The sequence below is a fragment of the Acipenser ruthenus genome, chromosome 11 (genome assembly GCF_902713425.1).
Source record: "Acipenser ruthenus chromosome 11, fAciRut3.2 maternal haplotype, whole genome shotgun sequence".
NCBI classification, from domain to species: domain Eukaryota; kingdom Metazoa; phylum Chordata; class Actinopteri; order Acipenseriformes; family Acipenseridae; genus Acipenser; species Acipenser ruthenus.
The window spans coordinates 11,034,131-11,061,019 of record NC_081199.1 but is presented as its reverse complement, the minus strand read 5'-3'; the positions used below and the strand labels follow the sequence as shown (position 1 = coordinate 11,061,019).

General features: G+C 39.6%; 1 protein-coding gene across 2 annotated transcripts in view; it reads right to left on the bottom strand.

Annotated features, from left to right (window-relative positions):
• The window catches only part of LOC117426866 (mediator of RNA polymerase II transcription subunit 13-like), a 131,641-nt gene that overhangs the window by 74,176 nt on the left and 30,576 nt on the right, over nucleotides 1-26,889 (bottom strand). For both annotated transcript variants that reach the window (XM_059033352.1, XM_059033354.1), the window contains exon 2: nucleotides 23,635-23,872. In XM_059033352.1, the coding sequence (XP_058889335.1) occupies nucleotides 23,635-23,872 (238 nt within the window). The remainder of the gene's footprint in view (nucleotides 1-23,634; nucleotides 23,873-26,889) is intronic.

Below are 26,889 nucleotides of genomic sequence, written 5' to 3'. Positions count from 1 at the left end.
TTTTCAAACTGGAGTACTCGAGAAAAATTCTGAAATTGCAGACAACGCATTTTATTTAGTACCACTTGCCAATCTATTGCAAACTTTTGTCATGTAATCAGCGTTTAATCGCTAACACCAGACTGACGCGCTGTGACAGCGTTCAGTGCACACATGGCTAATTTACATATTAAATATGTACATTTTAAATAAGCCCTGTTGTTTAAATGTAATATAAACAGTTGGGCGGTTACTGCATTTTGTCTGGGATACAAAAAAAAGACATTTTAAAAAACTAAGCCTAGTCTTTAACTCATTTTATTTCCTGTGTGCGTTCATGCCTGCAAGTCGATATTTTATTCTTTTCAATGTCCCGATTAAAGTTTATTGTAACTTTTAAGTACTACATTTCAAAATACAGAATGTATGGCCAATCAGAAACCAAAGTATTGTCATGCGGTCTAGTTTGACAAGCCGTTACGTCTGGTGTGAGAGTAGTTTTAGCTTTCAATCCAGTGAAAAAATGTGGATTGTTTGCTCAATACTAGTACATTACTAGAAAATGGCGATCACGGCGAAATAACATCAAAGATTAAAACCGCCAAAAATGTCTTGCGACTGAAGCTCTCTCCAATTTCCCTGCCATCATCAGTGATTTGTGTGGTAGGTAACAAGCAGGGACATCTATGACACTGATACTAGGTAAGCGTTTTATTGTTGTTTTTTAATTAGCATCAGTACTGTACGTTTTAGTCACCAATAATTAAAAAATGCCAGTAATATGTTTTCGTATTGAGGCCAGCTGTAGAGACGCGTAGATAGTGAACTTTGCCTTCTTTTCTATAACTTTATCATCAATATAAATACATGATTGCGGTAAACTTGTGCACGCGAATTAAAAAACAAAACTGTTAGCCAATACTGTAAAATGTCGCTGAAGAAAATCCACTCGTTTTTTCAGCGTGGCCACAGCAGAGTGAAACAGAACAAACAGAACAACAAGTTGTAGAAAATGAAGACTTGGATTCGGAACACCAGAAAAAAAAGAACAAACAAAGCTCACACGTGTCAGATAACAAAAAAGAAAACAAGCAGCAAAGTTTCAGCCTTATTGGAAAACTCTGTTTCCATGGGTTGTATATAATATTCTAACACTGTTTTTTTCTTCTTTTTATTGTAAAAAGACATACATGGTATAAGTAATTCATAATGCATTCTGTGTCTGTATGTAGATTTTCAGGGCAAATAAATCTGGTTCTTGAATTTTAATGTTCTAAAACTTTACAGCTGTACATTATCAATTTATTTAAACTGTAGAGCATTATTAAAACGGTTTAAATTAAATAATTGTTTTGGTCAATACAGTGATTTAAGGTATAAAATAAAAACAGGATTCATAACACCCTTGAAGACTTGAGCTGTGCACCAGTAGTGACTACTGAATATCTGGAGTGACTAATGTTTTTAGAAAGGATTAGTCACTAGTGACTACAAAAATCTAGAACCCAGGGGAAACCCTGAATCACTTACTAAAAATACAGCAGCAAGACATCTAGACTATTTATGGATAGCATTAAATTGACAAAAATAAATCAGGCTGAGACACAGGTGTTGTTGGTGGGCTCTCTGCATCTTTCAGCACAGTCCTCCCTATTAAGATCCAACAGAGACTGGAGGAAAATCCCTGACAATATGACTGTCACAGCCATCACATATTTATACGGAATCAATACACTTGGCATCTACTGCAGTAGAGATTCCAGTGCACTTTCAAATTATCGTAAAGGTTGCAACCATACTAATGTGGATTACAACCCTTCATGACACATAAAAGCTTAATTTGGTCCTATCAGAAAGCACATTTACATTTTCAATAAATGTTCTTCCTGGCCATTATTCATATCTAATAATACTACCTTAGTATGTTTCTTGCTTCTATTGTGTTAATTATAGTCCTCATAAAAGCGCGTTTTCAATCCCTGTACCCCTACACACTAAGCAGGAATAATTATTTAACCAGGACATCCCTCAAAATGAGACGTAGCAGCTCCAGGTAAGTTCTGCCATGGCCCAGCCTCTTTGTTTGCGATTCACAGCCCTGTACAATTAATTAGGGTCAAATCTCCGCAGAGCCGGTCTCGAGATGACACTGAAACAGGGGCTTGTCTGTGCATTATATCTGCAGAACCTTTTCAACAAGCTCAGTGTGCAGTTGCTCTTTGTCGACTCATGTTAAACAATGAGCTTTCATGAGATACAGCTTGTTACACAGACACCTGTCCATTGAAAGCAGTGCTAACCAAGGTTATGTAATTAGTACAAGCAACAGTGGCTATGTTTACAATGACTTTCGGGACCCAGAGTGAAATGTTCTCATTCTGGAATTTTGCTGTCAACATCATATCATCTTACTGTATTTTTTGGAAATGTAAAATGCGATAGCCTGGTGAGGGTAGGCCAGGGCCATCTTGGCTGCCTTACACAGCAGATACACGTTTCCATACTCTGATAAAACACTGACATCTCAACGGCTAGTTGATCTCTGTGTAGCTCAAATCGATAATGTGCTTTGCTTCCAGTGGTTGAGCTGGTAGCATTGAATCCTCCTGTTTTTTTTTATTAAGTATTTTAATTAAAAATCCTAAACCTGATGGTCCATCTCAGTCTATTAGGTTCCGAGTAGGGAGGTCATTATCCCACATTAATTTTATTTTTATTTGCTGCATTCTTAACATTTCGACATATCACGGAAAAGTAATGCTGGCTTGCTGATACAATCACAACGGTGTTGGTTCTTCAAACTATATGAAGCAACTGAAAACTGACATGAAAACCGAGGGAAAAAATCAAAAAGAGACGAGAGACAGAAGCAAAACTTTCTTTTCATTACTGAAAATAACTTGAAGAAATAAACATCAGCGATGTTCAACACTGATAACACAACAGTCTTTTGCAGTGGCAGGATGTTTGAAATATCTAGTGGTTTAACCAGCATGTCCAACTGCATACACATATTCATATGCTCATGTTTTCAGATTGCGTGCCAAAATAAATAAGCATTTTATTCCCAGCTCAAGTGGTATAAGACAGGACTCTGCAGAAAGTTGTTGTTCCTGCCATTAACTGCTTGTGTGCTTAGACCTATTACCGAATTTGTTAAATAATAGACCTGAATGGAAATTGGTTTTAAAAGCCTGAAGAATGTAGAAATGGCTGAATATACAATTCCAATACCATAAGCTATACAACTGGGTAAAAATACAAAATAAAAAGCACAGGAAAGAGGGTACCTAAGTTTTCAGGTACAATGTATGATCTTTAATAGTGGCTGGAGCTAACAAAATAATGCCACATAGTATCATGGACTTTCATTTGCAGGTTTCAAATGCGCACTTTTGAAAGTAGCACATGTTTATTTTATTTAGTTTTTTTGTTTTTGTTTTTGTTTTTTATCTGATTGGGTTCAAGAAAGTTCATGCCTTACTCTCAGGAAGCCTGACACACTTCCCAAGTCATTTCACCTCAGAACTGTCTTCTATGTCAAAGCATGTAACTGGATGCAAGCAATTCAACAGGAAAGCAGCGGACTGGTTACTGGCTGGTAAGAAGGTGTTGAAGGGCTGGGGACTCTTCAGGTAAAAACAGGCAAGGAAGTACAACACTATCTGAAAGCACGGTTTGCAAAAAGATTTAATCTGGGGTAGTACCAGATATATGGTTTTAATTTAATGCAGCATGCACTTCTTTCAAAACTGCACATTGGGTACCGAATGAGCGAATGAAACTGCTTTAACACATTGTACGGTCTCTGAAAACATGAGCACAAGAACAAATGTATGGTCTTATGCCAGAGTAAACCAATCCAAAAACTAGAATTTCAGCACAATATAGTCCTGGTCATTGCTGTATCTGGTGGACTTCAATATGGATGGCATCCAGATCATCAGGTACACTGAATTGAGGTCTGGTGTGGACATTGAGGGGTTAATGATCCACCATGCAGGGTGTGTCTGGGAGCGCAGCTGTGGGAATGCGAGAGAGAGGGAGAGGAGTCGGGGAGCTGGCACTCTTCACTGGAGCTCCGCCAAGCCTCCTCCACACTCCCTGCAGACAGCATGGAAACACCAAGCCTTCCTGACCGCCCCACAAGCCATCGAACAATCAATCCCCTTGAACTTTTCTCTCACTTTTACCTGGGATTAATCTGCCCTTTTACTGAATTGCCATGCTGGAAATAGAGCTGCATTCTACTTTTTAACCCCTTGACTGCCACTGCATGTACCATGTAGGTCATGCTAAAGTAATGCAAAAAAAATGCTCTTCTCTCCTATAAAATGTAATCATCTCCTTTGAATTAACTTGAATGTATTAAATAACTGTGTATCCACAGCTTCCACTGACTAGCCTTGCTTTGTTTCCATTGGAAACCTTCACTTGAGGTGAATGGAATGGTACACAACGGTCAATAAATAACAGAAGCAATTTCACTCTCTTGCTTCTTGTCATCGGTCTGTATTATTTAAGAGTCTGCACTTCCAACGTGCTGGTAATGTGGAATATGAAATTCACAACGTGTCAGCCTTTATTTCCCAGTGTGCGCCAGTGTCCAAAAATGCATTCATATCCCATTAAAACTCATGTATTACAGATATTAGCAGTTTGGTTCACTCATATGCACCACAACATTTAATATTAACTATGTGTTAGTGAGGGGGGGGGCTACCACAGTATCAGGATTTAGACTGCATTAACATTGAGATACAAAAGGGGTTATAAATGATAGTATCAAAATAGCAATACTGTAGACTAAATCAAAGTGAAAAAAAAAAATAGTAAAATTATATATAAAAAAAAGAGAATATATATATAAAACCCTCCCAAAAAAAAAAAAATGGGGTTACAAGGAAAATAAAACTTCTTATAGAGTGACTCATGAATTATTCAAACTGTTTAGACAGTTTAGACCGAAGGGCAAGCCTAAGTACCCTCCTTATACTTTCTTTTCCAAATCAACTGTTATGTGTGATCATACAGGTCCTACTGTCATGACATTAGCAGGCTTCTAGTTAGTACATATGTAATGCAATACATTAATAATATAACACGCAGACATCAGGATCTCTATAAATAGCTAATAAACATTTTGAGAGTTTTAAATGGTACACATTATGCTTAGCAATAGAACGTATGTCTGTAGTAGTACAGTAGTCCGTCGCATGTCCGACTGCGGTGGGACCAGAGTAAGGGTGGATATGTAAAAAGTCAGATAAATTAATCTTGTTTTAAATACCATTATACACAGCTGTACAATTACTATATTCACACAATTATTGTTTTGAGACCCAGCTTTTATTAGAGATCTCCCCTAAACCCCCCCCCTCCCTCCCTCTCTCTCTCTCTCTCTCTCTCTCATTTCAGCAGCCCTGAGGTGAATAATCGGAACTTTTTTATTCGCGACGTCTCGCTGGAACACACCTACCTGCTGATTAGATTCCACACCTGATAATCACACGCAGTCACTTGCGGTCACTTTCATAAAATGACTCATGGAAACTTAGCCACACATTGTAAAAACAATTGGGACAGTAAAACATGCTGTTTGCTTAGCCTCGTGTGTATTCACTGGTCATGATCAGCTAAGTTGCTGAAACATAAATGCACGTGTATCCTATTGACAACCATTTGAAAGCTGTTAGCAGATCACATTGTTGATATTTATCTAATGAACCGCATTTAAAGGGTTTGTTTTTTTAAACTGCAGCTTCCTTTGTTTCCCATGTCCCCCCCCCTCCCCTCCCCCCAAAATCAGTGTAGCAGTTTACAAAAATCTAATTCCTGCTAATTAATTGGAAGAGACTGGCTAATTAAACAGCATTGCTGTCTTGATGTAATTACTGCCTTATTTAATCTGATAAGACAAGCCATAAATAAGTCCAATCTTGGGGTTATGGTTTGTACTACAGGGGTATTTAAGATGCAGGTTGCTGTGCTTGTGTGTTCATATATGTTCTCGCTCACTTTGAACATGACTGAACTTGCTTGCATGATGTGGACTCTGAATAATGCAACACACTAATGCAATACATTGCTTCTTACAATACTGGGATTTTATAGAAACATAGTATTTCTAAGAAGAAACTTAGTTCTTAAAATAGAATGGCATAATTGAATATCTTATGGTTGGGTGTTCAATGTCAAGTATAAGAAACAAATCTTATCCGTACTGTAAAGACATTTCTGGAAACTCCCTTTCCAAGGCTATGAAAAGGTTTTTTTTTTGTTTTGTTTTTTTAATAGATTTAAATTACATTTTCAGACTTGTTTTTTTTTACAGTCCCCTTGCCATTGTATGATGTTTTTGGAATAATGTGTTTAAAAAAAAACTGGACAAGTCTGTGCTGCTTTGAAGAGACGTTCAAGAGCTGCTCTTCAGCTCAAGTTACCAACCATAGACATGTGCAATGGAGGCTAGACCAGCCAAAGTGTCTTTAAAAGCACCCTCAAGTGCACAGAAAAAAAAATAAGGGAAACTTGATCCGAAGTGTCAGATCAGTAAGTGGTGCTGTCTCTTGCTTCTATAGACACAGTGATCCAGCCTGGGTAACCTATCAACCCTGTATGGAAGACAACTGAACTCAGGTGAAGCACTTTGACACTGCACAGTAGTTCAATACAGTAATACAATAACTACCCAGTTAAATTAATTAATTCATTCGTTCATTAGGAATATAGACTTAATTTGCTGTCTAGTTTGTTTACATTGTGTAAAGAGTGTACTTGAAACATTCTGGTGACACTGTGAACTGAACAGGAAGGACCGTGGTGTCACCTGCAGCAACAGGAAGTTAGAAATGTCACCTACAAGAACCGTGCTGCTGCACAGGGAAGAAAACAAAGCAGGATCTTCTTTTAATATGTATAATTAAAAACTGGTACAAATCTCCCATTGCCTGGCACATTCTCATTTTCAATTTTCCTGCCAAAACGTATTCAGTTACAGGCAGTATTGAAGATCATAATTTGCTTCTACATAAAATGTAAAACCATTTACAAACAGCTTTGAAAAACTTGAGAGTAATTGTAGTTCTGATATGCAGGTTCAAATATGTTCATGCACCCTTTTTGACCTTTATTAAAATAAAGCCTATTGTTTACTACACTGTACAACACATGGACATATACCGGTATGGAACATTTTGTTTCCACCGTTTGGGTACATCGATCTAGTTAAAGTACTGAATCTTCAATAAGAGTGGAACAAAAGTTGCCTACAGTCAATGACTTGGAGAACAAAGGGGACTATGTACTCTTCTAACAGCAGGGGGCGCTGTGGGACACCTGGAGGTGATAGCAGGGCAATAGCCTGCTAGTTGTTTTAACACATCTGTTAACAATTACAAACACAGAGACAGTAATCTCCCAAGATTCTGATTTCCCCTTAAATCTGCAGCATACTGTTAATACAAATATATGCTGCCTCATATGTGCAGCAGCATTAAACAACACAATGAAAACCCTGCCATAACGCTGTCATGAGGGTGTGGGGTGAACATGGGCAGCCAGGAAGGCACTGGTTTATGTTCACATTGCTCTGGTGAGACACCATTCTTCAATATCCGCAGTGAAGTCAACTCTTCCGTCTTAATAAAAAGCACGCTGTGTAACTGCTTCCAAAACAAAAATCATTTTCTGTTGCAACAAAGCTGGGAACTATATTGGTTGTTTGAAAAAAAGAGTAAAGCGGGCATATATCTCTGTTGTGAATATTATAGGTTGTCAAAAAGCACTCTGTTTTTTGGCTTGTTCAGCAAACATACGGTAAAGCAAAATTGATTAAAGAAAAAAACCAACAACAAAAAAACTTGAGGATCTGATTAACTTTTCATGTCGGGTTGATTTTGAATAAAAGCTCAGTTTGGGATTCTTGCATGTTGGATTAAGATTTGGTGCACTTTGAAACGATTCATGTCAGATTGATCTGGAAAAAAAGTTCAGCATCAATTCGTGATTTTCGGTTTTTCTACTGCATTTTAATTCTTTAACGAATTGGATAAAGCAATGGCAGAATACTGCATACATGAGACGAACGGGTACATGTAATTCTACTTTTATTCACAATCTCATTTCACTAACTTACTCCAACAGTTTATCGTTCATTTTCACTATAACAAACCCCTCAATCTAAAGAACAAAAGGCCTGATCCCCAACAGGTTGGTTATAGCGAGGGTGTACTGTAGATTTGTTGTATGTTAATGCACGTGTATCCTATTGACAACCATTTGAAAGATGTTAGCAGATCACATCGTTGATATTTATCTAATGAACCGCATTTAAAGGGTTTGTTTTTTTAAACTGCAGCTTCCTTTCTTTCCCATGTATGTTTCACCCATTTATTTTGGCCAGTGCTTTTGTTTGTTCTGTGTGTTCGTTAGTTATTTGTTTTTGAATAAAAGTGAGCACGCTCTTCAGTGTCTCTCGGTTGCTGGTAATAACAGCGTGTCTGAAGTGGGACAGCGCCCCTAGAAACTCAGGAGACAAAGTACAGGTTTAAAAGAAAAACTAAATAAATGGGTGAAACTTACAACAAAACTACTCCAGATTCGTTCTGTAATAAATTTAACTCCTTTTCTACTGAAGAGCAACAGTATATATATTTTATTGACAAACGGTGACCGTTCTGTACTAGATCTGCCACCATCTAAATCAAATGAAATAAACCTGTAATTTGATGACAGACCGTGGCAGAAGAACATGGTACCAGGGGAAATGACTCCAGAAAAGATCCTGCACGTAACTCTTGGACGTGGTGACAGGTTTAACAAGCAGGTTGAGAACACAGTCACTGTGGGTGTACCAGACAACGCAGTAATTGAAGATTCAACAGCACTGACAATATCAAAGCTTATAAATAAAGTAGCACATTCCTAACTCCTATTTGTAGTGTGGATAATGGCCCGGCAGATAAACAGCGAGAGTTTTATGCCCTGCCAGCTGTCAGGCAACTCATCCTTGCTATTTGATAGCTTGATCACAGGCCAAGTCCACAGTTGAAATCATTGGGCTAGACTCAAACTGCCGACATAGACAAACTCACTGCTTTCAAATCAATGCATCTGGGATTGTCAGGTGAAATACTCTCCACTGATTCATTTGCAGTAGCACTACTATAAAAGACGTCCTTATCAAAGTCAACCGAGGGGGTGTTATTCGTTCATTTTACACCCAAAGCGGTACGCGCACCTACAGAGGATCCACATATAATAGTAAGAAGGGTGCCATAAAACTTCATATTAAACGCCGGGTCTCTGTCATTGCCATTGAAGCTGAGGAAGATGAGGAGGAGCTTGATCGTAATGAACTGCTAATAAGTGACAGCGATGAAAGTGACTCTCAGGATTAATAAATAATAATAATAGAAAACGTAATTTAAGGTAGGCCTACATGTAATGCAGATTTGTTTAATGCAGTTATTACGTTATAAAAAGTTTTGAAAATTTTAAGTGTGCTGAAAGTAGGCCAGATACCAACCTCTTTTGGTGTATTTTAACGTATTTTGTTGTATTAACAATGTACAAGTTTGAGATTAAACAATACATTATTTTTGATAATGATACTTATTGCTTTTAATGTTCATTTTTAAAAACATTTTATCAGTGTGTAGTATTATTATTATTATTATTATTATTATTATTATTATTATTATTATTATACCAGTGGTTAAAGAAATGGGCTTGTAACCAGAAGGTCCCTGGTTCAAATCCCACCTCAGCCACTGACTCATTGTGTGACCCTGAGCAAGTCACTTAACCTCCTTGTGCTCTGTCTTTCGGGTGAGATGTAATTGTAAGTGACTGCAGCTGATGCATAGTTCACACACCCTAGTCTTTGTAAGTCGCCTTGGATAAAGGCGTCTGCTAAATAAACAAATAATAATAAATAATAATATTATTATTATTATAATTCCGTTTTTAAATACACATTCGTTCTTCTGCTTGTTCATTTTCCAATGTTTTGCATACCGTATCCTTGTTAACCAGTGCAGATAAAATGACAGTAATAATACTTTAGCTTTAGCAAAATCAAAGCAGTTATGTGGACAAGATCCATGCATAAGGGTCCCTTATCGTTTGAATGAGGACCCTTTTTTGCAATGGTGTCCTATCAAGACTACTGCAACATTTAATGTAATCAAATTGTTCCACTCAATCTCAATTCAATCTCAACGTGGAGAAATCCTGAATGCTGTGTAGAGAAGTAAAACGAAACTGCAACAAAACTTGTACACTGCGAACATGATTATTCTGGTGAGTAAAACAATGATGTTTGAAATATAAGATATCGTAAGAAGAAAAAGTAGCATTCAACAGTGGCAAGTAATACTGCTTGATTTGGGTTTTAGAAAATTCAGTTTGTTGTTTCTGGGTAAAAATGTACATACAATTATAAAATGTTCTGGTCTGAAATTTAATGCGAACTAACGTGGTGACGTGTGAGAGCTGTGTGCAACTGTTCAGAGACAAAATATCTAATCAAGCATTATTATCTGCCAGTGGGGAAATATTTTGGCAGTGTACTAGGATTATAAATACTGTACAAAAACACAACTTTTATCTTAGTGACTAAGGCCTTTCCCTTATAAAAGTTTACCACAATAAATGTGTGTTGTAATTTTGTAGTTCGTTTTCCCATTCTTTTCCCATGGTTATACTATTTAGATGCCATGTTTTTTTTTTTTGTTTTTTTTATTACCTTTACCATAACTTCACCATCTTTACACAATGCTATTACAGTTGTTAGCATTCCCAGGAATAGTAAGCCAAAAGAATTCTAGGAAATTTTAGGATATAAAAAAAAGGTCTAGAATTCCTCTCTCCAAACAAAAACTCCACATTGGAAAAGTTTTTGCAAATCTGTTTTTTTAGGAAACTCAAATAAGTTGGGTCTTAAAGCACCCTAGTCATGTTGTTGACGCTGAATCACTGGGATCCTTTAAGACCCAGAGTTTTGAGATGAGTCAGCTACTAGGAACCTGACGAGCATAGATGGCCTCCTCACATCCACGACTGTTCTTATCTAAGGGCTATCATTTTTGTCCTCACTATGCTGGTGTATACACTTTTATAGCAGGGTGAGGTACAATAACACACTCTTCCACCGAGACACACAAACACATTTAGTCATTCTTTCCGCTTGTGGTTTTATGAAACTAAGAGAGCAAAACGGAAGTTCGCAAACCCACACACTCCCTTCAGCGATTCTGGAAACAGTCAGACTTCACAAAACACACTGGCTCGCAACCAGCTTCACTCTCAACATCACAATTCACATGAATATTCTGTCATTGTAATTTCCTGAATAACAAACTGTATACTACACAAAACAGGTAACCACACAATTCAATAGAACCTTAATAAGTATGTTAGTAATTCAAAGCCATCCCAGGGCACTGTAGCAATGAAACAATTTAAAACATAATTGAAAAAAAAATGAATTAAAAAGTTAAGAGTAAATAACTTCAAATGTCATTTTATTTGTTTTGTTTTACATTTCCTTTACTATTTACTTGGCTTTGAGCTTACAGAGAATCCTGAGTGGCAGGACTAAACTGTCATCCTCATTCCATTCCAGTCATGTGACAATATGCCTTTTCAACTAGTCGTGGGACTGGCAGAGTTGAAAGGTCAAATTGTCACATGAATGGAATGAGAAAGGCTGTTCTGTCCTGGCGGTTTGGAGTCTCCAGACAAGCTCCAAGCAGCTCAAAGCCAGGTAAAGGCAGATGTATATTAAAATGAACTCAGTTTTGGCGCAACAGAACCTAGAACCACCCAGAATGATCGCAAACATCATAAAATAGTAAGGGAAACGTAAAAAAAAAAGCAAATGAAATGAAATGGCATCTGAAGCTACATAAGCTTTGACACTAACACATCTAAATGCTACTAAATAAAAACTGCTCGACTCACACATTGCAGGCAACAACAGGGGATCATGAATAATATCTATGAAAGTGCTGACTCGACAAGCAAGAGTTATTAAAACACGACTGTAAAATCCAGCAGTAAATGTGATTTGCAGTAACTACATTTTCTCCACTGATATATAAGAACATTGATTTTAAAAAAGGCAGATGATATAGCTAATGTAATTCTTGATCACTTACCATCATGACTAGCTATTCAGGGAGCGTTTCTTGTCCTGTGATTTTAAAACTAAAAATTTCATAACAGCATCTAATATAATGCAGTTTATACATAGATTTAAAAAAAAAAAAAAAAACAGATAACACAATCAAACCTGCTAACATCAGGTCACCCTCGGCATACCCCACATTGAAATGCCTGCCACATTGAAATGGTACAAGCTCCTGCAAATATCACCTTGGTTATTATCACACTCTAGTTTATATCAACTGATTTACACCCTTATTATCACTAAAATATAGGACTATAAGCATTAGGTAAAGGATTGGAAGGTTTACATGTAAGTAGGTTGTTCTACAGTACTGAAAGGTTCAAAATATAAAGTAATGACTTATACTGAATAATAAAGTATTGAACAATCTAGCCGTTCTGTTGTTTTAAGTATTCCAATGTGTTGTACAGTGTAATAGACTGATTGTTGAAATGCATTTTAATAATGAATACTATTGTAATCAATTCAATACCGGGTATTCTATTTTCAGTTCCATAAAAAAAGAAAAACTAAATAAATCAGGCATATCTGTATTCTCAACACCTTTTGTGTTTTATTGCCAGTTTATTGGGGAACTCCTGGTGAAGTCAACTTGGTCCTATTGAAGCGACATTAAGATGGGTTCGAACTTATTAATAAATAGTACCAATGAAATAATAATAATAATAATAATAATAATAATAATAATGATAATGATAATGATAATGATAATGATAATGATAATGATAATAATAATAATAATAATAATAATAAATAGGATAATAATAATTATTATTATAATTATTGGCCCATTCCAACCCTTGTCCATTTTTCAGGGAACACAAAAAATATACAATATCAAAAATACACATGTGAAAGGACTGTGTTTTAAAATAAGTAGGCTTCCATTTAGATGTACTGTTTTGGTTGTGTTGGTACAGTACTATATTTTCAACAGTAGTACCTTAATTCAGAACGATATGATTCTGAAAATATCACTTGCCAAAACTAAAGAGACAACATGTTAACTGTAATAAGGTACATACTTTTAAATCCGGTATGTACTGTAGCAGTATGGAAAATTTCCCATTAATGACCTGACAGCAAAATAAAATCTAAATGTAATCCATGCACTGCGTAAAACATAAAAGGCAATGCAATTTAGCGAAACCAAAAGATAAATAAACAACAGTTTCCAGAATTAAAACAGTATCCCAAGTAAGTATTCAAAATTGCAGAATACAGCGCTCGACAAGGCCCTAATGTCACAGTTCACTTGCAAATTAAAATGCACAAAAGCAGCAAAATTGCACAAATGTACATTAGCCATGCTTGTCTCGTTTGCTTTGTTTTGGCTGCATTTCCGTCAGGTGAAACTGGAGGAAGCGCTGCGTAACTGCACAATACAAGACAGACTGATTTGGCATGAGAGAGAATTAAAAAAAAAAACGTGGGCTGTGACCGATATTCTGATAAATGGGCTTTGTATCAGAAAACGCGTGTGACGGGTAAGTGCATTAATTTGTATATATATATAATAGGGATTGATTTTATTCTTAATACAAGGGTGGTAAAATGCGACTGACGTGTATCTGGGTAACGGATATCCGAGTGCTGACTGTACTTGCATGACGGCAAACCCAATATTTCACAATATCTCAGAATGAAAAAAAAAGACTGCAGCTTGCAACATTTGCTCATCGGTACTTTCCTTTCAAGGCAGTACTACAAGTTTATTGTATCATCTTAGTGGAAAGTAAGCTGATTTTACTTTTTGTTCAACTTATTTCATTCAAACAGTATCAGAAAATGTAATTTGAAAAACTTGTTCGTCTGAAAAACTGTCTGGCTTAGTGATTTAACTACAGTAGCGTAAGCTGGACAGGTTTCTTTCTGTTTTTTGTTTTACTTTAAATGCAAACGAGTGATTCAAATAAACAAATACAGGTACATCTTGACATTCCAACCAATCAGACCTCCTCCCCCTTTTGTGGCTTTTAAAAGCAATATACACTTTTTAACCCATCCTCAGCACCATTGATTAAAAAGAAAAAAATGTTGTTTCGCCCCCCTCCCCTCACAATGAAACGTTCAAATTAAAGAGCCAGGTGTGAGCCCACCCAACCCCAAAAACTAAGTTGATATTTTAAATGACTCACTTTTCCAATTACATGGAAGCAAATACTGTCAAATTACACAAAAGTAAATATGTATATTAAGTAAATCTATGTATATTAAACAATGCTCACATGACTACAATCAGAACCCAGTGCAGCACCACCACCTAATAATATTATAATATAGTGCCCTGTGTTGGCCTTGCAGCTAAAAAATTAATTTTAAAAATACTGAAAAGTAGAATGGAAAATAAGGAGTCAGCTTGGGAATTCATCCATAACTTAGAACAGCAATGATGAAATGAGAAAAGAGCTTTCTGCTCCAGCCATCGATTAGCTCAGTGTTTAATTTTAGCCCATGATGTGCTGCAGTGAGATCATCCAAACAATGGCCTGGTCCTTGACTGCACTCCAGCACAGCCACACTGTCTCAGCAGGGAGGAATGTGAGGGGGGAGGGAAGGGGAGAGGGAGGAGACAGGGAGGGAACAAGGGAGAGGGGAGGGAAGAAAAGAGCATAGTGATTGTGAAGCAAGAGAATAGAGAGAGGGAGAAATAGGTTGGGAAGGGGAGGAGAGGGAGAGAGGAGCAGGAAGGAAAGGGGAGGGTCAGGGGTAGGTATGAAGGAGAGAGAGAAGGAGAGGGAAGAGGGAGGGTACAGAAAACAAGAAGGAGGAGAGCAGGAGAGGGAGGGATAAATAGGGAAAGGAGGGGAGAGGGCCATGCTTGTTAGGAGCTCTCAATGTGTTCACTCTCCTGAAGCCAGGGAGCTCCCACACCAGAGTTGGGGTCAATTCCATTTTTACAATTGTAATTCTAATCCCAATTCCCTTTTAATCAATTCAAATTCCTATTCCAATCATATTACAGCAAAGGCTTTATTGAGCAAAAAAATACTGTATACAATGTAATAGACTTGTCAGGTAACCTGATAAAGCCTATGGCATAAACCTCAGTAAAGACTATGCCGTAAAAACGGAATAGGAATTGGAATTGTATAAAAGGGAACTAGGATTGGAATTGGAATTGGAATTGAAAAAATGATATTGACCCCAACTCTGTCCCAGACACTCCCTGTGAACTCCGCGCACAACAGTGAGGAATTCTGCCTGACTGATGATATGAGATTGACGATAAGAGCTGAGGCCTCCTTTCTGGTCCGATAGATTAAGCTGTGTATCAGCCAGAGGATTAAGAGAAGAAAAAACAGTCTGGAAAGAAACTGTGCACAGAAGATGCATTGAAAATGTAGCTTCAATGCATTCCTTAGCATGTGGTCTGATTATAGCTGTGCTTCACAACGTAATATGAATTATACTTCTGTTTACCATAAATAATCATTTGCATTTTGAAAGAATATTCAAACATGAAGTTCGTGATTGTCCCTACACTCCCAGATTCAGACTACAAGAATGGAGTTTCACAAGTTCTCTTGACAGACAAATTAAGACGTGGCATACGTACAGAACCGATCTCCCCTCTCCAGGCACATGCACCCACCATGGGGGGTATAAAGGCAGAGCTGCTGCCTGCAGTCTTAAATCTTCCTTGAAGCTGTAGTGTTCTCGGATGAATCATGTGTGCAGTATTGTTGCTCTAATGATTCATCCCGTGCTCATGAAAAACAGGAAATACTGCTGTCACTCCACATAGATAATGAGATAACAGCAGCACTTTCAGTGCGTTTCCCTCTCCCTTATAACAAAGGTACCTCTGCAGCTAGTGCTAGCGATTGTAGCTAATTGACTACTTTCTTTAACCTACATTAGTTCCACTATGTTTTATAACAATACATGTACAGTACGACCTATGCAGCTAATGGAAGTTCAAAACGGGTAAGATGTATGGAATTGTTGTTAGCTACAAGTACTTTAAGCAATTTGAAACAACAACAAAGAAGTAGGTAGCTTCAAGTGCCATTGAATTACTAATTATATTATTATTATTATTATTATTATTATTATTATTATTATTATTATTATTATTATTATTATTATTATTATTGTTTACATTAGTACAGTATTTATACTATCATTGACTGTTTTATAGTTCTGGGTGATGGTTTAATAGTATATCTACTCTTCATTCCTGTCTGTCTATCTGCACACGCTCTTGATCTGTCTCTCTATCCAGCAACAGGTTTGGATTTCTGGTCATTATTCGGCCGGTCGACCAATCTGTTAACTAACTGATCTCTCGGTGGTTAAGAACAGTCTGTCTGTCTGTCTGTCTTCTTGGCCTATCAGTCAGTCTATTGATTTATCACACACTGGTTATTAAAGGGTACATCAGCACTACATGAAAAATAAAACATGAACTATCCAACCTTGCTGTTCCGAATGTATTTGGTCATTGTATAATAATCCTTATGCGCCCAAACAGCTGCATATGCCACCCTGCTAATGTCCAAAATCTTCCCGAGCACCTCTTCTGAGCCAAAAAAGTTGACCTCCGCCTGTACTCTCAGATGTACCAGCGCATTCCCAATGAAGCATTGTGTAAGCTGTATGACCTCCGTGTAGAAACACTCTTCTCTGTGTGCCAAACATGGTCTATGTGCTGTGTTAGTGGTTGCGGTTTGTATTACCAATACATAACATTTTGTACATGATTTGTAATGCCTCGCCACTGACTCATGGACCATGTCAGCATTACCATTGAAGCTTTCGGCAATCCAGTAGATGTGATTATTCGGAATGTTTGCAGAATGGACACATATCGAAAAAACGTAGCAAATGAGATTCGGAAACAATGTATTTGGTTATTCATTTGCATTTCCTGACACAACACATGCACAATCATATAGCCTACACACTAATCCAGCTTTTGATATGACAGCCAGCTTGTTTATCTGCAGTGATCACTTTGATGTGATTGCGTGTGGATATCAATGTGCTCCGCCGAAGCTCTGTAATAAACACAGTGTTCCAAACAACAATATGTATGTATGTATGCATGCATTACTGCAACGACACAATTAATAATACATGATATGGCAGTTTGACATGTGGCAAGGCATTATAAATCATGTACAAAATGTACATACTGGCCTTGGGAAATATTTCACAACCTGCAGCACACCTGCCCATCGATGCGTAAAGCCATGATAAAGTATGGCTATTTACAAACTAAATAAAAAAGAAAAAATATACATTTGAATTGGAGTAATCATTCATCCGATTTAGACTCGGAAGCTGCTCTATTATTAGAAAAGTTCCTTTCCCATCCTCAGATTTTTTTTATTTTTATTTTTATTTTTTTTTGGGGGGGGGGGGGTCACTAATATCATCATGATACTTTATTATTTAACTTTATCAATTGAATTTTTATCTATATATAAAGTATACAAAGTGTTATTGTGAAAAGCTTTTAGATTATGCGTCATAAAAAGGTCCACAGAAATTAAATGTTAAATTATATTACAATCAAACATTTCATGTAAAAGATCAGTGTAAAATGCATTTTAAAAAGGTAAGCATACTCACGCAGAAACACAAAGGCTTTTTTGTGGAAAAAGAGGTGCGAGTAGGAAGTCTTGCTGCAGCAGTATAATTTTCAATTATTATTATCTCCCCCGACATACCATCTTTTTTCTTTTTTTACTAGTATGCATACCAGCTCATACCACCCCACTTTAATCACTGTTTATTATGTATTGGTAATACATACCGCAACCACTAACACAGCACATAGACCATGTTTGGCACACAGAGAAGAGTGTTTCTACACGGAGGTCATACAGCTTACACAACGCTTCATTGGGAATGCGCCGGTACATCTGAGAGTACAGGCGGAGGTCAACTTTTTTGGCTCAGAAGAGGTGCTCGGGAAGAGTGATTTTGAACATTAGCAGTGTGGCATATGCAGCTGTTTGGGTGCATACGGATTATTATACAATAACCAAATACATTCGGAACAGCAAGGTGAGATAGTTTATATTTAAATTTTCATGTAGTGCTGATGTACCCATTAAATTGGTCAGTCTATCGATTTCTCAGTATATCCATTGTACACTACTGTCACCCCACTTTATCCAGTCTGTGGATCCATAACCTATACACTGTATCTATCAATCTTGTAGTGTAGTTAACAACTCTACTGTATTCACTTTCCATCTGTCTGCTAGTGTGGAACTCACAGGCTGGGTCTGAGAGCTAACATGCCTGGCTGGAGGCTGCTTGTTCACTTGTGTAATTTGTATTTTTCTTTCATGACTAAGAGGTTTGAGACCTCTGGAGAATCCCAGAGACAGCACGTTCCTCTAAACAAAAGGCTAGACTGAAGGTGCTGTTTAATAAAGCTGAGATTACAGTAGAATACACAGGTAGTATTTATTTTCTGCTTTTGTGTATTCTTACAGTTCAACCTGCCAATAGCCGCTGCAGAGATCCAACGAGCTGAACCAGGCAGAGCCAGCCACCAGATCCAGGGACTCGTCACTACGTGGCACGGGGTAGGAATCCTTCTCCATCACATCATTAAGGCGCCTATAGTCGACGCAAAACCGCCACTCACTCTTCTTCGGTACCAGCACAACAGCGGAGGCCCATGGACTGTCGGAGGGCTCAATGATGTCAGCGTCTTGCTTTTCACGGAAGATGCGGTCTGCCGCTCCGTACCAGGCCAGGGGTAGTCTGCGGGGGCGCTGTCTGATAGAGCGGGCATCACCTGTATTGATGGAGTGCTGGACTAGGTACGTGCGGCCAGTTTCTTCAGGGCGGGCGGCGAAGGTGTCCTGGATCTCGGTCAGCAGTGTCCACAGCCTGGGGCATCTCACAGCTATTGCACCAGACCGCTTCTACCACTGACAGGGCCCCAGGTGAAGCTGTAGCTGCTGGGCTGCCAGGCGGCGGGTTGGTGGCTCGTATTGCGGGCAGTCTGGTGGTAGCGATACCGCAGGAGGGTCAGAACGGGATGGCCTGGAAAAGCAGTGGTTCTGAGTGACTGATGTTGCCATGGTGCAGACTGAGCAGCCTGCCCACTCGTTGTAGTAAATCCAAGCTAAGTATGCAGGGGTCTTGCACGGTATCCAGTCAGATCTCGTTGCGCTTAGTGACTCCTCCATACTCTACCTGTATCCATCATCTTGCCTCTACAGGCATCAGCTCCACCCTGATCATCTTCAATTGGACTGGCATCGGTTGAACCCAACTCCTCCAGTCAGAAGTGGCCCTCTTCAGGATGTCCGGGCGGACTGTGGTGATGAAGGACCCGGTGTCAATCCATGCAGTGCAGGGCACCCCCTCAACATGGATGGCGGCCTGGAGGCAGGTACCTTCTCTTGTGCATCCAACAACTGCAGCATTAGTGGGTTGGAATGTGGTGGCGGTGGGGTCGAGTCTCCGGGCTCAAGTCTACTCTTCTATGCAGTCCCGTCTCACCAAACATGCAATATCAGCGGCCAGGGCTCCTATCTTCTCCCCAGGGGCGCTCTTCCGACGCAGTACAGACATCAGAGCTCTGTAGTCGTCTCTCTCCTCTCAGCAAGGCTTCAGATGCGGCTCCATCTAAGGATTGGGCCAAGCAGGTTGCTTTCTTGTGCTCTGTCCAAGCGAAGTCAGCGGCGGAGAGTTCGAACTGGGCGAGGAAGGCATCCAGCAAGGATGTGCCATTGAATCGTGGCAGCTTGGGCACAGGGCCTTGCGATGAAGTAAGCTGCTGGGTAGGGGCAGGCGGTGTGAGCGGGCTCCTCTCCGGCAGTGGCGGGGACCGTCCCAGGATGAACACGGCTCTCATAGCAGGAAGGGGCTGTGCGCTCTCTTCAGTAGACGATGCCATCTTTCTCTCAGGTGGCGGGTGCTGCTCACTCTCCATTGCAGGCGCTGGCGCTGCTTGACGGAACTCTAACTGGATCCTTCGTGGGCAGCGGGGGTGAGGCTCAGGAGCCGCTGGCTCTTCCTTGGTAAAAGTTGACTAAGAGATGGGCCAAACAGTCAACTAGAAAAGTGACAGTGGACCAATCACACGCTTCTACTTCAAAGCAGCAACATCATAATAAAGTTTATACTAGTATTGACCTAGCAATGTCAATTTTTTTACAATATTCAGCTGTTTGAATTGAACAGAATTGTGAAGTGTGCGGTTTCAGATGGACAGATATGCAGTTGCGGTTGCAAACCATTAACATATAAATGACATTTTAGAACATTTTATGAGCAGTTTTAAAATGCACTGCACAAACAGCAAAGTGTTACAAAATAGTATGTTCACAAATACAGCACCAGACATTATGAAGTAGTCATTCTACCCCTAGCTCCGTGTACTTTAATCTTAGAATGAAACCAAGCAAGACCCCTCCCCCAGCAATGTGAACCAGGCTGACCATCTCCTCTCTGGTGTGGGTGCTAGTGCTGGTCCATCAATCCCTGCAATAAAGCCCTGCCTTTGTTCTGTTTCTAAAGAACCCCCCCTGCCATTCACTCTCCCAGCTTGTGCTTGCATGGATGTCCCTGTTTTATTAAAATGTGCTGGGAAGGCTTCCGGACTGTGGGCCCCAGTGCTTGGGAACCCCTCTGTCGTGGACTAATCTGAGGAGGAGAATGAAGACTCTCTCTCACACACATCAGACACATTTAAGACCTGTCAGTCTGTATTGCTGTGAAGAGCCTGCCACTTTCCCAGAAAGAACATCTCTTAATCCAGCCACTCTCCCCCAGCACAGGGGTCTGGACTCATTTGCCTTGGACAAGGGGAGGGTGTTAACTCTTAGCTGTCCTCTAGGCTCATACCCCTACACAGACACACTGTAATCAACTCTCTCTGGAGACTGTTGAGCTGTGTAAATTAGTGTATATATGCTTTAACATACTGGGAAAACATATTGTAACCAATCACAAAAACCATCATTTCACACTTTGTAATACATGACATGTCTTTGTGTATAAGACTGTATGTGTATATTTAATTGTATATGGAAAGTTTGTGATGAAATGTTGCACATGAAATAAATCGGCCTACACTGTAAACGTACTATTTAAGTAAAAAATAAGTCTAACACCTATATTTGGCCTGTTTAGTTTAAAGGTTTGACATAGTGGAATAAGGTTTCAAGGGAGTCAGAAGCTTGTGTCCACTGATAAAGACACTAGAGAAAACATTTGTCCACATGGCTTAGTTTTTTATAAGTTCCACTCAAACTGCTATTAATGGGATGCCGGAGTAGCCAGACATAACCCTCCAACAGGGAGTGTTGCACTGGCACTCATGCTCTTGTGCAATTGTATTACTCCAGTGTATTTTTCAGAAGTACCTATTCCATATGTAACTCGCTGTGCCCTGCAGTCTCAGGATCTACTGGTTGTGTGCCGAGTCCGACTTCTCATGAACTGAATTTGAACCAGATTCTCAAATTCTGTTCAAGCATTAAAAGCAACTTACTTTTACAGAGTGAAATATAAATATTTTACACCCTTTGAACGACATGAAAATCACTTTAGAATAGAACTGTTTTGCTGATGTAAAGAAACAGGACCATCAATAGAGTCTATATTCTGGAAGAGTGCACAGAAGTAAAATAAAGAAAGAAGTGTAGTGAGCAACATTGAATATTACTGAGAGATACTGCAGCTTAAACACACAGAGACAGAGAATTTTCATATTGAAAACTGAGTGTCTTTCTAAAATCGAAACAGTGATCGTCTCTCCATGAGATCTCTGTCACATCTTAAAGCATATTCAATACAGACTTACTGAAGTTGAAGCAGTTGTATTGTAACATGCAGTTTGGAGTCATTTGCGGTCGCCCTGTCTCTGTCAAATCAGGTCACAAAGAAATAACAGAACAGGGCCATTCAAGCACAGTAATTTCAGGTTACTGTGAGCTCAAAGTACATGGGTGTTTTAGCTGCTGCTTTACTTCAATCCTAGGCATACTCGTATTAGCTTCCATAGCAATAGACTACAATCACAATGGCATAGGACTAGCACTGAAGTATGGGATCATGCTGGGTTCTGCAATTACAGCTCCATTCACACTAGCAATGCTGTTTTGCAACTGCACAGTGTAAGCAGGCTGGAGGGTCAGAGACTGAGCTAGAAAGGGAACCCAAGATCTATTGTAGGCATCATATTACTGATCATCAAAACAAGCCCTGCAGGTGTCCGCTTGAGCTTACCAGGCACCTGGCCAGTAGGACTCGCTGTAGCGCGATGAGGAGAAACTGCAGGTTTTGCCTCCCTAACCAGCAGAAGCTCCAGAGCCAATGCAATGCTCCCTCCGGAATCCCCAGCGAAGATTGCTGGTTTTGCACAGCCAGGAACCTGCACCCCCTTGACTATATGACTGACCCTGCTCACAACATGGCCATGCCTTTACCAGGAGAGATACTCAGGGACCACTGTGCTCCCCTGACTGTATGACTCACCCTGCTCACCACACAGCCATGCCTTTACCAGGAGAGATACTCAGGGACCTCTGTGCTCCCCTGACTGTATGACTCACCCTGCACACCACACAGCCATGCCTTTACCAGGAGAGATACTCAGGGACCTCTGTGCTCCCCTGACTGTATGACTCACCCTGCTCACCACACAGCCATGCCTTTACCAGGAGAGATACTCAGGGACCTCTGCGCTCCACTGACTGTATGACTCACCCTGCACACCACACAGCCATGCCTTTACGAGGGAAGACACCCACACCAGTGAGTTTTTTATACAGTAAGTACTGTTATTTCAGTAAGTAGCTGATTGATCTCAAAACGTTGTCAAGTCTGGTCTTAAAGGATGCCAGAGATTCAGCAATAACAACAGGGTTACCGTTCCAAACCCTCACTACTCTCTGGTTGCACTTCATTGGACTCTCTCAGGGCCACAATGTCCTTTTGGTGCTGTGGTGGACACAGTACTCTAAGTGCGGTCTCAGCTGGCGTTATAAAACCTTATCATAACCTCCTTGGATTTGTACTCTACATGTTCAGCTATATACCCAAGCATTCTATTTGCCTTTTTGATTGCTTCCCTACACTGTGTGGTTGCTGACAGCGATAAGTCTTTTACAACACCAACCTCTTTATCTTGGTGGAGAAAAAAGAGAGAAAATAAAAATGTCTTCTAAGGATCACAGTGTATCCAGATCATGCCCCCTCCTGCAACAATTCTTGTTTTCTGTTCCCACAATACGCCACTCATTTCAATAGTTTTGTAGCAGGGGGAGCATGAACTGTTTAGACTGCAATGTTTCAAAGAAAAAAAACATTCTTTCTATTGGCAAACATTCTTGAATAAAAGTTGAAAAAGAAATGCTGTGAAATGGACAATGCAGGATACAGCAAAGGTAAAGTAACGTGTTTCTTGTAAACACAGTAGGGGATTCTGTGCTCCTGAGCTCTGTGAGCAGGGCCCCCTGTATGGAAGCAGTACTCACCCTCCAGCTCATGGTGGATGATGTCAGTGAGGTTGGGGTCCTCCCCCCACCAGAAGATCCACAGCTCCTTGGCGTCGGGTTTGACATCGCGGCGCCACACGCAGAGCAGGTTGGCGTGGACACAGCGTGTGAAGCTGCGCAGGATGGGGTCGTCCTGGGCGGGCGCCGAGATCACCGGGCCGCACTCCCCGTTCCCATGGAAACTGTACCGACGCCATTTGATACCGGTCAGCTCTGCCTGCAAGAGGATAGAGAGGCAGCATTTTGAAAAGTGTAAAGGAACTGCCCTGGAGACACTAACTGAACAACATTTTTGTCGTGAAAGTTTAGGAACAGACCTGTTCGATATCAATTCATTCAAGAATTTATAGGTCAGTATTTCGGGTAAGTCTTTGGTAAGAATCACTTTTATGAGGAATATCAGGTCCCAAAATAATGCTCAGAGAAGTCTGACCCATGAATTCAGTTCTATTCCTAATTCCATAAAGCTTATCTGTTTTGCACTTTCTTTAGCTGCATAGATCAAACATGCAGTTTTTACATTAGACTACATTAGTTTAAAGAAAGTTATCAGTCTCTATGTCTTGCACTCTGTAAATCTGTTACACTTATACTTCCTGGGTAATTTCACCTCGGCAGTGTCTTCGAGGTCAACGCACTGGCTGAAAGCTGTTAACATCTTTCTGTAAGAGTGTGCTACTCTAGATTTTAGAGCTCACTAGTTCATTAAGTGTGTCTTTTTCATTGAATTTTCAGGTGAGTCTTCGGGTGTTTTCTCCCTGGACTAGCAGTAGTAAGTTCAGAAATCCAGTAGCTTGTGGCCGCTGTTAGCCTCCTTCAGGTTGTTTGAATTATTGAAGTGAAATGAATGCAAGCCCATGCACACTGGCAAAGCATGTTGAGCCCAGCACCCTTGTTCAATAATAAATGTTAATTTGAGTCATCAGTGAGTTGTATAGCCCAGGTTTTTAACTGAGTAGCTCAGAGTGGTTCAGTTCTTAAAAACCCAGTTTCTGAGCAATTGCCCAATAGTTCTGATAAATATGTTGTTCCATCTATCTGTCTGTTTCAGTCTGTCAGTATCTGCTTTCTCTTCCTCTATACTAGTCAGTCTGTCTAGCTGTGTGCCTGTCAGTCTTTGCTTAAGACTTTCTTTAGCACAAGGTATACAATGTATCAGAATCTCAGGTAACAGTATATGGAGGCTGTTTATCTGTCTGTCCGACTTTCCTGTATGTAATTTATTGTTTTCCAATTATGAAACCTGCTAAGGACATTCTTTAGCACATGAGTTCTACATTTGTATCAGTTATATATTTGTTTGTTTTGTTTTTTTTACTAGAATTGGAAAGATTTTGATTCTCTAAAAAAAACATTGATTAAAAATATCTTTGCAAGATTTATCACAATCTGTGGTTTATTCAGGGAAATGTAAAATATGTATTTATTTTTAAACCTGAGATCTGCCACAATATTGTATTTTTCTCTTAAAGTACAATATAATTCCATAAACGTTATCCATTTTGCACTTCCGTTATACAAAGGTCTCAACAGTGCAGATCTGAAAGAAGCATATGTTATTGCACACCTGCATTTTCATTTTAAATAAACGGATCTGGTACTGCCACAGGTTAAAGAAAGCTCAGATTCCAGAGTTATCTGTGTGCACTTGCACTTCCTAGGTCATCTGACCTCAGCAGTGTCTTCAGCGTCAAAGCATGTTACTGGCTGAAAGCATGTCAGTCAATAGGGGAAGCAGCTGATTGGTCATTGACAGGAAAGAAGCCAGTGAAGGGGTGGGGGCAGATTTCCTTAACCTAGAGCAGTACCAGACATCATGATTTATAATGAAAGTAAGTTTGCTAAAACATGACATTCTTTTAAAACTGGACATGTGTACATAGGCCTGCCTCCATTATATCCCCTTTCACAGGACATTTTCACCAAAACAACCTAAAAGTAAGGCACAGATACAGAGTGCACGTTAACCTTGTATCATTTTCTGATGTGCAGATCGAAGTGAATGAAGATCTATGATATTATTTCATTAGCTATAACCATTGTAAAAGAAAGATTTCAGTTGTGTGAGGTATGATAAAGTCGATTTAAAAACACTGCAAACCATGCTAAATGCATAAGTACAACCACTGGGAAAAGCATGGTGAAATTGCTAAAGTACAGTACAGTGCCAGTGTATTGAGGTAAATCAGTTCAATGCGCTGAAGCGTTCGTCTACTTGACTTCCTTATAAGTTTTAAAAAATAATAAAATAAAGAATAGCTTGTCTTGTTATGGTATTCTGGATGCTGCTTATTGTATTCTAAAATATTAAATATTAAGTCATGACTGAAATGTATAGTTTTTGCTTTGCTGCGTTCGGGAGGGGAGCTTGTCGTGCTGCTGTGTCTAAGGTCAGAGCAGGGTTAATTGAACACGGACAGGGCCTTTGCACCCCATCTGACTAATCACAGAGAGTAATCTGAGAGAGAAACATTGGTGCATCGATAATCTGTGCTAAAGATAGCACAGCACTAGGGATGTGCTATTCTAAGCTGGGAAAGCACTCTATCAATTTTGCAATCTCTGGAGTATTAGCGATTTTCAGATTTTAATTTGGATTCCCTTACGGCAAGATGTCATTGCCAAATCCTGGAAAAGTCTTTTTAGCAAATAAATACAAACTGTCACTGTTGCACAAAGTCAGGACTGAAGGTACTGGGAGAAATTTTAGGAGACAGTTCCCCCGGGCCTACGGTAACCAACCAGACAGACTATGCTCCATACAGTAGTGCTATACAGTCAGGGGTAGAATCAAGGTCATAAAATCATAAGAAACTGCATGTGTGACATTTTCTCTTCCTTTGTTACTGGCAAAATGTCCCCCTCTTGACCCCTCTTTTGATCCAGTTTTAAACTGATTTTCAAAATAGATTAAATAACCTATGATATCCATGAAACTGTTTTTAGCTTCTGAGGTGGCAGAGAAATCTCTGAGTCAAAGCCTAGACATGAAAAACAACACAATCGAGGACTTCTGCTCACAGTGTTTTCAACACTGCTGTAAGTGGCACTGCTTTGTTCTGCGTGCTTGTTCGTGGTCTGAGCTGTTCATTCCTCCACTGTACACTGTAAACATCCCAGCCCACTTCACGTGAGACTGCACGCAGCCTGCCCCGAAATCCACCCATAAGCCTAAAAGCAGGAACTGAAAGCTGTGCTTTTATTTTCTCTGACTGTGACAGTGTCTGCGCAACT